Source organism: Panicum virgatum, chromosome 8N (genome assembly GCF_016808335.1).
Source record: "Panicum virgatum strain AP13 chromosome 8N, P.virgatum_v5, whole genome shotgun sequence".
In the NCBI taxonomy this organism is placed as follows: Eukaryota; Viridiplantae; Streptophyta; class Magnoliopsida; order Poales; family Poaceae; genus Panicum; species Panicum virgatum.
In genome coordinates, this window is record NC_053152.1 from 15,261,029 (window position 1) to 15,271,786 (window position 10,758).

The 10,758-nt window shown below is 45.5% G+C and overlaps 1 protein-coding gene across 1 annotated transcript; it reads right to left on the reverse strand.

The window, feature by feature from the left end:
- On the reverse strand, window positions 1–9,145 carry LOC120685639 (disease resistance protein RGA4-like). The gene is made up of 4 exons (XM_039967693.1): window positions 8,702–9,145; window positions 5,895–6,725; window positions 649–2,730; window positions 1–399 (listed from the first exon to the last, which is right to left on the reverse strand). Exons 2-3 carry the CDS (start codon window positions 6,665–6,667, stop codon window positions 687–689), a joined length of 2,817 nt encoding a protein of 938 aa, XP_039823627.1. The 5' UTR covers window positions 6,668–6,725; window positions 8,702–9,145; the 3' UTR covers window positions 1–399; window positions 649–686.
- Between the last annotated feature and the right edge of the window lie 1,613 nt (window positions 9,146–10,758).

The window sequence follows — 10,758 nt, forward strand, 5'->3', positions numbered from 1 at the left end:
TATCCCAAAGCATTGCCCAACATTATGTTATGTATATACTGTAATTCTGAAACACATGAAGCTACACTTGCAGATACATAAACCATATTTGTACAGCTGAAACTTTGGAGACGCGACGAAATGATAGGATAGTAAGGGGTGGGGTTTGAGTAAGAGGGCGTAATAACACTATGTTCATATGATCAACAGAGTCGTTTCAAAAAAAAAATTGATCAACAGAGGAAAAACTAATTTGATTTTAGCAGGGGCACGGATGAGCCGAAACTTGTTCCACATCTCTAGGTACGACCCTCCTATTTTATCGATATGGGAATATAATCATCTTCATTGTAGTCTGGGTCAAAGTGGTGACTCACCGATGAGGATGAGGATTCACAAACGACTTAGCTTCACCGTATACTGCAAAACCAAAATGCCCATCACAACACCATCGCGTCTCATCTTTGGATAGAAGTACAATGGAAACACAAGTTGTAGTGGTACTCGATAAGCAAAACACAATTTTGTTTCTCATGTCTTTTGAGTTTTAGTTCCAGTTGCAGTTGCGGTGTTGTGTTACAAAATTTATGAAGGTCATTACTAATCATAGAGCTTCTTTGTTATTTCATCTCCAAAAGATGAAATGCAAAGAGTGGAGGCCTAACTTACTGTGATGATGCTGCATCAAGGACCAATGCCATATATATTCAGGCAATGGAGTCTATGGAGTCTATGGAGAAGTCGGTTAAAGATGCATTTGGTCCAGTAGGTAGCATCTGTGTGGCAGTCCCATTTTCAGTTGCCCCTGGTGCAGCAGGATCTTCTCGATGAACAACTTCGGTTGGACTTGGATCAGGAGCTTTGAGCAAAATAACTTTTGGCCTGTTGGGATGTTCTTTTGCTGCCCTTACCAAATTTTGTACTGTACCATTGGTGATTCCACCATCAAGAGTTATTTCCCTTAGTCGTTTGAAGGATTTAATTTGGATATTCGAAATGCCTTCCAGATCTTTACAGAACAGTTGAAGTGATTCCAGAAATGGCAAAGCACCTTCTTCAATATTTGGAAATGTTGGTCGTTGTAGCACAAAACAGAGGCAGAGCAGCCTTGGCAATGCCCTGTCCTTAATGGTGATCTCATCAAGTTCATCTGCAATCAGCTTCAGGTACTGCAGATATTTCAAATTGGCCAAAGCTGTGAGAAGATCAGCTGTCAATTTAGTTGACTGAAGGCACAACTCCCTTAGTCGGCGCAATTCCATAACAAATCCAGGAAGTTCTAGTAACCTGCCCTGTAATTTCAGTGACCTCAGATAGCAGGGAGCCTTCAGGTCTTTCAGAAAATCTTCAGAGCATCCGTCAAAATGGAGTGACAAAGAACGAGGGTCATTGCTTGCATCCTTTTCATCATGAATGTACTCTTGTATGGCCTTCTGAAGAGTAGTCAATTTACTACTAGTCGCAGATGACAAACACCAGATCTTGACCTTTCGTAATTTTTTCATATAACCCATGAGTTCCGCAAATCCTTCGCTTTCATCTACGAGAAATCCTGCTAGTGTCTGCAACTTACATTTTCCTGAGACCAGAAACTTCTGCACTTCATCTTGCATGGCTTTATCTGGAAGCTTAAATTTTCCAAAGAGATGAATTAAATGTGGCAGTTGAATAACTTCTGTTGGAAGGATATTTACATTTGTTCTCCTTAGATCGATGGTCTCCAAATGTTTCAGTTGTTTTATCTCTTTGGGAAGACTCGTAATATTGCGTCCTAGGCTCAGATATTTAAGAAGCAACAGGTTACATACTTCTCTGAGATGATCATTTTGCAAGTCTGTACAGTCTTCAAGATCCAAGACTCTCAGAAGTTGATACTTGCTGAAATTCAACATATCTTTACCTGCCTGCCCAAATACTATCAGTGAGCGGACAAGAGATAGGTCAATGTTGAAACTGGTTCCATCTGTAATACTGTTATGATGGAGAGAAATGCGACGGACATGCTTAGGTTGGAGCTCACATCCATCAAACAAAGTAATGAAGTTTTCACATAGAGACTTGAGCGTAATGAACTCATGCATCATGCCATAAGTTTTGCATGTTTTCACCTTGGTGTTGTTGCTTACATTAACGGGTTGAATGATGTTCTGGTCAATGAGCTTCTCAAAATTTTTAGCTTCGGGATCACTGCATAAATTTGATGGCTGCAGAAAACCCTCAGCTAGCCATTGCCTCTTTAGCCTTTTCGCCCTGACTGGATGATCACTAGGGAACATAGCAAAATATAGAAAGCAAGCTTTGAGGTCATGGCTTGGAAGGCTGGCGAAGTCATGAATCAACACCTGATGCATCCTGTCCAAGGTATCATCACCGCTCTGCAGGTCGTACAAGCGTACCTGGCTGCACACATCTTCACAGTCACGTCCTGTCGGCCAACTCTTTTTTCGCATAAAATGGCCGAGGGTAGTGAGAGCAAGTGGTTGACCATCACATTTCTTTAAAATTGCTGCTGAATCCGGCTGCAAGTAATCTGAATATTCCCCTGGACAAGCATTTTTCAGGAACAATTGCTTTGAGTGTTTCTCATCAAGTCTTCTCATTTTGTGTATGTAACCATTGGCAGAGCTGCAGGCATTGGCTACTGACAGTATTTTTGTTGTCACCACTATTCTACTGCTAACATCTCGAGGGAAGGCAGACTTTATAATACTCCATTGATCTGACACCATGCCATCAATTATGATGAAAAACCTGGAATTGTAGAATTGAGGATATAAAAGTCATCAGAGAGCTACTCTGCAACCACATTAACCAATGCGTGGAGGAAGAAAGAAGAACATTTTTCTTGTTGGACTGTATTGTGATCGCATATATAACATACAATATATATGCTCTCTGTAGTCCAAGTGAATAACATATATAGATGCTTTGTTCGATAAAAAAACATATATATTCATTCAGTGGTGGACACATTCACATGTGCAGTATATAGTATGGCTCAAATCAGCAAGAGATTTATGCAGTTCTTGCAAATCCATTTAGTTTGTATAGCTAATTTAGAAATTTTATATCTTATTTTTTTGAATGAACCACACACAAGATAGTGCGAGTTTCATTGATATAGAAGAAAAATACAAGACAACGGCCTTGGGAGGCCATTGTCAGGAAAACAAAAGAAATTTAAAAAAAAACAGAACTCGTCCGGTTGGATTGGGACGTCAACACGGAAAACCCTACAACTCAAACTCACTCGGTTAGATTGGGACATTAACGCGGGGAGAACTCGAAACAAACCTCGAGAGACCCTGACCGGTTGGACATCAACACAGTCAAGGCAACTCCGTTATACAATGTTGGCCGGATAAATCCAAGCCGGTGCGGCAAACCACCTTCTCCTGCACTTGAAGTCGCCGCCAAGATGCAGTCCAAAGCCAAAGGAGAAAACAAGGAAACAGACAGCCGTGCACCGAACAGGCCAACGCCAAGCGGGACCCAACGCCGTAGCGCCGCTGCAACAGTACCCACCGTCTGACAGAGTGGAACCACCGAATTCGGACCTCTCGCTGGCTGCCTCGCAGACGATGCTGCGAAAACACAATGCGCGGGGGCCTCACCTCGCCCGCCGTCGAACTCCTCCTTACTCTCTCGCCACGCCGAAGACACCATACGCGGGGGCCTCGCCACGTCCGCCTCAGTACTCCATGTCATGGATCCGTGTATTGTATTGCCGTCAGAAATATAAATAGTGTTGTCCTATTTCCAAGATCTTCATCGAACAGCCGAGACGAACCCATCGGTCGATAGCAAACGTTGCTCCACAAACGCACATAGCTTCCGCCGCCGTGATAGCAAACTAGAGTTGTCGCTTGCGCCATCTTCCAACGATGAACCACGCCGGAGTAACTCCAGCATAGCTGAGCCACCTGTCGTAATCCGCTGCAAACCTAATTGCCCCATGTTGTCGTTGCCACAAGCGCCGCCCTCAGACGTTGTGCCATGCCGAACTGACAGCCGCTAAGCAGCGCCAGCCGTCGCGGTCCGCTACAAACAGCTAAGCCAACAGACATGCTGCAACCCCTGGTCGACACCACAACAAGCGAGACGCCACCACGTGAGCTTGTCAACCCCCTTGAAGTTCAACCTCCTGCACGTATCCGTCACCACCCTCGACCGCTGACATCACAAGCCGAGTTGGGTCTCAAAGAGTGGCGCCTCCAAGAAGGTTACAACGCTAGAGGCGCCGCCGTCGCTCGTCCAGGAGCCGGACGGGGCTTTCGCCCAGAGACCCAAACAGAGGTGGGAGGAGCTCGAAGATGCCGCCCCCAACAGGGAGAACGACGCCCGAAGGCACCGTTGGCATCACCATCAGCAAGACTGGCGGTCAAGGACTTTCGCCCAGAGCATCCCAACCCAAAGCCACCGCGCGCGTCCAGCCCGAAACAGGAACGCATAGGAAACCCAGCCAAGGCGAACCACCGAGGGTGGCACCGTCGCCGTGCCACCCCAACATGCCGTGCCGGGACGAAGTTGTCCAACCGCCGCTCCTCGCGTTGCCTCGAAGTCACGCGCCACGCCGTCGGCCCAGACCAAACGCAGCCCCGCGACGAGGACCGCCGCACCTACCGCCGCCACGACCGCAGGCCGGAACCACAGCACCCGCTGTCAGCCGAAGCAGCGCGCATCCTCCTCCTGTGTCGCACACTCGTGCGCGCGCGGCCGTCGCCAGCCTCAGGAGCACCACGCCCAAAAGGACGCCAGGATTGGTGCCCCAAGCCGTCGCCACCAGACCCGCATGCCGCCCCCGCGCGCCGACGGGCCGCACCTGCGGCCATGAACGGGCGGGGCGCATCCCGGCCTGGCCACCGGGACGGACACAGTGTCGTGAGCCCCATGTGCCACCGACCCACGCACGGTCCCCCGCCGCCGCTCGACACCGGGACCGGCCGCGCGCACGCCGCGCACACCGCAGGGGCCGTCCTCACCGCCATTCTAGGGCGCGCCCAAGCTGCTCGCCTTCACCCGCACCGCCGACTTCCTCGCCGAGCTCACCAACCGCCACGCAGAGGGGCGGGCCAGCAGATCTGGCGGCACGATGGCCGGATCCGTTCGCGGCAAGGCCGGAACCGCGCCGACGAAGCTCCGGCACGCCGCCAAGTAGAGGGCCCCAAGCGCCGTCCCGCCCCGGTGCCCGAGCCCCCTAGGGGCCGATTCGCCCCGTCGTCGCCTTCCTCGCCGGCCGCCGGGCTTCCGGGTACTTGCTCGGGCGACGGCGAGGGGGAAAGGAGGCGGCGGGGTCTTGTGACGGCGGCGCGAGGGAGCCCCCCGGTCGCCTTGCGGGAGCGAGGGGGGGGGGCTAGACCTTATATGTTTTAGTGTAATAATTTTCTGTCTTATCAAGCACCCAGAACATTATTTGTAGGGAGCAAATAATTTTACATGTTACTTCTTGAAGAGGGGTAACATTTTGTTGCCCCTCATATCACAAGTGAGTTTTGGGCAGCAGATCCAAATAGTAGGACTAAATATGGGCTAATTGCTGATCTAGTTACATCTAATTGGTCATTAGAGCCCATTAGCCCTTGATTAGCTCTCATTAACCCATGTTTAGCCCTATTAGCACATCTAGAACTAAACTTTAGTACCCCTAGTAGAAAACCAGTAAAGACATCGGCTATGAGATTCAGACAATAACTCAGTAAAGAATATATTTGAGGATTCAGAAAAGATTTAGGGGTGTTTGGATGTGCTAAAATATAATGGGAATTGTCTGAATCTCACAGCCGATGTCTTTACTGGCTATCTACATTTGACATTTTGAGAGATTTTCATTTTGATGATAAAATTCAGTAATGCAGTTATAAATTAATTTAGACTACATTTTTTTCTTGTTGCTAAAGAAAGATACAGTTTCTCACCTCTTGTTATTCAGGTAGTTGCAGAGATCAATACTAAGCCGGTCAACTGTGGAGGTAACCAGATCTGTCTTATGCAGTTGACAGAGTATATCACTTAAGAGCTTCCCTGGATCCCCATGGGCCCCTGAAACCCATGCCCTTTCCTCGAATTGCTTGCCAACCTCGCTGTTGTACAACTCCCTGGCAAGGATGGTCTTCCCCAATCCACAGAACCCAACTATAGAGATCACCTTCAGCTGCTTTGGTTGACCCTCCGCTTCCGCCAACTGCTCCAGAAGCTCCCCCAGGGGCGTATCAATGCCGACCAGATCATCACGAAGCACATGCTGATCCGAGGAACATTCTGCCAGCTGTGATGGGGATGAACGGGATACTGAATACCTCTGTTGCCGTTGGAGTGCTTCCTCCAGTCTGGACCTAAGTCGCCGCATCTCTTCGCCTAACTGGCAGCGTGATTTTCTCTTCCTCCCAGATTTAACATATTTGCAGTACCATGGCTGCTGATCCAAAGACGCATCATACATGATGTGGTCTATACAGTCCTCCATTTCATGAGCTACATGGCGCAATTCATCAACCGTTAAACGCAGTATGTGATCGTCCTGTCCCAAGAGCTGTCCATCAATGGCACTAGTGATCATGGGGAGCTCTCTCATCAGGAAAGTAACATCTCCTTCAAAGCCCTTGTACAGATTGTATTTCTCCTCCACAAGACAGAACAATCTAGACAAAAGATTGTCTATGAATGCACTCAACAGGCCGGGGTCCTCCATGGATCCCCTGTTCAGTTCTGATGGTTCCTAGTGAGCAGGTGAAGAGCTCCTTCTGTTACTGCGACAGTAAGTAACATTTGTTAGCTTAACAATCTTATGAAGGATCAAGGCCCTGTTTGGTTTTAATAAGTCTCCCTACTTATAAGCCAAAAAGTGAAATAAGCTACTTATTTTGCCAAACACTAGGGACTTATAAGTCATAAGCAAGTGCACCCCTACTTATACTGAAATAAGTCACTTTTTTGTGCAGCAAGTGCTAACTTATAAGTCAGTACAACCAAAGCAAAGGGGCTTAATAAATAAGTCCCTGACTTAATAAGTTAGGTGACTTATTGGAACCAAACAGGGTTCAAGTACCACGTTTTGTATTGCACATATGTATGTAGTAAATATGTAAAATAGTTCCACTGTAGTTGAAGAGTCCACTACACAAAATAGCATTGTCAGTGCTACTTTGTTAACTAACTGTTGGAATACCTGTATATGACGTACATACTCTTTCTTATGTCATGACATCAATGAGCAATGGACCAGCCATTGCTGATTCATCCATCCCAACTCTAGACTTCGTCTTGAATTGATTTCCCTCCCCTTCGAACATTATTTTTTACTTGTGAGACAATTTTCTACCTCATGTTGTAGGCATGAGGAAATAATGTTCCACAAATATCCATCATTATAAAAAAAATGTTCCATTAGGGTTTATAGGCTCAGAGGAGGTGGATGGAAGGATAGCTAATCCACATCCAGGTGGAACATAACAGGAAACCCAGGTGGGTTATAAAAGGCGTGCTTTATTGTGTCTGTAGGCGTGAGTAGTTTGAGTCAACAACCAAAATTGTTAAAGGATCAGAAGTCCAGTTTTACTGGTGAGAAGGACAACTCAGCAAAATTCAGAAGTGGTGTGCAGAAGAAGCATAGAAAGAGTGGCAAATCAGGGTTTGCTGAGTCGGCGAAGGGCTTAGAAAAGAGTGGCACAACAGTTGCTCAGCTGCTAGCGACCTTACAGAAGGAAGGAGAGTCTCTTGCGAAGCGAAGCAGACAGTCTGACCTTCAGGAGGTGGACCTGACGGGAGCTCACGAGGAGCCCGTCAGGCGCAATGAATATCCTAGCATGGAACTACCGGGGGTTGGGGAACTCCCGGACAGTTCAGGAACTGTGCAGCTTTGTCAAGTTGCACCACCCCAAGCTTGTTTTCCTCTCGGAAACAAGAATGAGTGCCAACAGATGTAAGAATCTTCGTTGGAAGTTAGGTTTAAAAAATTGTTTAGCAGTAGACAGTGGTGGTCTAAGTGGTGGTCTTGTACTTTCTTGGGATGAAAATATAAATGTATCCTTGCTCTCTCAGGGAGAACGATATATCGATGTATTGGTCTGCGCTGACCTTTCTGAAGCCCCTTGGCGGGCAACTTTTGTTTATGGTGAACCCCGTGTCGAAAACAGGAGAAAGGTGTGGCAGCTCTTGCGTTCTCTATGTGGGGCGTGGGCTGGACCTTGGATGGTGATGGGTGATTTTAATGAAGCAATGTGGCAGTATGAGCATTTTTCAGAAACCCCACGGCCAGAACGACAGATGATGGACTTTAAGGAAGTTGTTAGTCATTGTGATTTGCACGACTTGGGTTTCTCGGGCCTGCCGTGGACTTATAATAATAACCAGGCGGGGGGACGCAATGTATTGTCTATAAATGCACTCAACAGGCCGGGGTCCTCCATAGATCCCCTGTTCAGTGCTGATGGTTCCTAGTGAGCAGGTGAAGAGTGCCTTGCTTCACGCCCAGTATTGACATAGAACTTAAAGGGCATCATGTGTGAGAGAACTTGACCACATCCGGCTTTTAATAATCTGACAGTAAGTTTAGATAAAGGAATACTTTGTAAATTAGTTTTGAAGAGTCCACCAAACAAAAAATTCCAGGCGAATCAATATATATAAACTCTCACAAGCAAATTATTTGGAGATCTAGATCTAGAAGAACAACAGAAAGCATAGGATTTCGGATCCAGAATTGGAGAAAGAAACTGTGGCTTACGAAGATTATGATCTCGAAATCAGACATGGAGAAAGACACCGGCTTGTGAAGGAATTCACCCAGGGTCTGCCACCCGATTATCAACCAACTAAGCTTCACCGATTTCAATTTAATTGCAAGCTGCGACAATTACGCGCCTGAGAGTTGCTATGGCTCACTGGTAAGGCCTTGAGGGGAGGGCGACCTTGACTGGTATGGTGACACAGATGATGCACTCATTCGTCGTGGTCTCGAAAGCTACAAGCTAAGAGAGCTTCATTGGTTTACGTCCAAGTATTCTTGTTAGCTAAATCTTATATTTGTTTGGCTAAAAATTTATATCTATAGGATCTACTCTCTCCGTCCCACAAAAAACCGTTCGTTTAGCCTTCAAATTTTGTCCAACAAAGACTGTTTGTTTAGATCGTAGTAAAATCCATCTAATTAAATCAATATCAAATACCAAGAAAGAATTATATTGGAAAGGGCATGGAGCCAATCAAATATTTAAGTACATGTTATTTTTCTGGTTTCAATGCATTTGCTAATCCAGAGAACTAAATAAACAACACGGTCTTCAATCACATCTGCTATAGTTAATTAGGGATAACATGGTTATTTTTCAGTACTAGTAATATATCTGAAATTTTTTAAGGGTATGTACAACAATTAGACAACACCCATCTATATAAGTCTTACATAAGCAAAATGAGTTGATGTGGTCATCATTAAATGAGGAAAGAGTATGTTGTTGTCTACTATCTCGTCTACTACTCTGGTTCGTGCTCCCATGCAAAACAGCATCAACTAGAGTACGTATTAAGACAACAGCTATCTAAATTGTTATAAATTTATCTATTTAGCTATCTGTGTATGAAATAGATAGTAGCTGTTTAAAATATTATACATGTCTTGAACGAATCGTCTTTGTGGGACGGTGGAAATATAACCTTTTCCATTCTTTAAATAATTTTGCCGCTTTGGTTTGGTAGCCCTGATAAATCTACACAGTCTACACCTAACATCTACTGCCAGATCACCGGCCAGTGGCCTCATGACAACGCACCTTTTTATAGAAAAATTTATTACAGAACTCTAGACCATCAGCTAGTGTAACGTGTTTGGTTTGGAAAGGTGGGCTGTCATAATACAATATATTATTTGATGGACAGATCGAAATGGACAACATGAATACGCCACTTCTTAAATTTTGTGAGTTTACTGCTCTAAAAAAACGAGACCTAATAGCAAATCCAATTGATTTTTACATAAACAACTAATAATTAGTGCAGCTCATCATCGTGAAGGTTCCTACTAAGCTTCACTGGTGAGCTTCAGCTGCGTGAACAAACACACATTCAAGAGGGATGGTGCAGTATGGTGGGGCCATGTAGGGCTGCAGTGGCAGCTCATGGTTAGCAGTACAGTTGACACTACTATACGCATTAGTAGTATAATTATTATTGGACATTAGCAGTATAAATTATTCCTTGTGGAGATGGAATATTACTTTACACATTAGCAGTACAATCTGACAGACCATTGCAGTCAATCGAGGAGTTCCCCGTGATACAGTAGCCTTGTTTGGTTTCCCGGAATACGCAAACCGAGAAAGAAATCTCGCATGCATGAAGTAGTAAATGAAATCTATTTGCAAAATTTTTTCAGGGATGAGTGTAATATTTCACGACAAATCTAATGATGGTAATTAATCAATAATTGGCTATAGTGATACTACAGTAACCATTCTTTAGTCACGCGGCCAAAAGCCCCATTAAATTCTTCATAGTTCCTAGCACAGGGGTCCTAGAGTTGATTTTATAAATTGTCTTCATTTAATATCCTTAATTAATAGTCAAAATTTGCTATTCTAGTGCTACTAAACCAAACACGGCCACTGCTGGTTTACTCGCCCAGAACTCCGTCAGCAGAACCACATCTGTTCAAGCAAGCAATATTCCTCCCTCCTTTCCCTGTTTCTCTTTGCCCTCTCACATTTGCATCCCGCGCCCACGGTGCTAATCCATCACAAATTCACAATACTAGATGCTGCGGAGTAGGTGACTACGCCTCGTCTC

Coding starts and splice junctions, on each gene's coding strand:
- LOC120685639 (XM_039967693.1), bottom strand. CDS start 6,667: ATGGAGGACCCCGGCCTGTTGAGTGCATTCATAGACAATCTTTTGTCT. Junction 2,731..5,894: donor AACTACCTGAATAACAAGAG/GTGAGAAACTGT, acceptor CTACAATTCCAG/GTTTTTCATCATAATTGATG.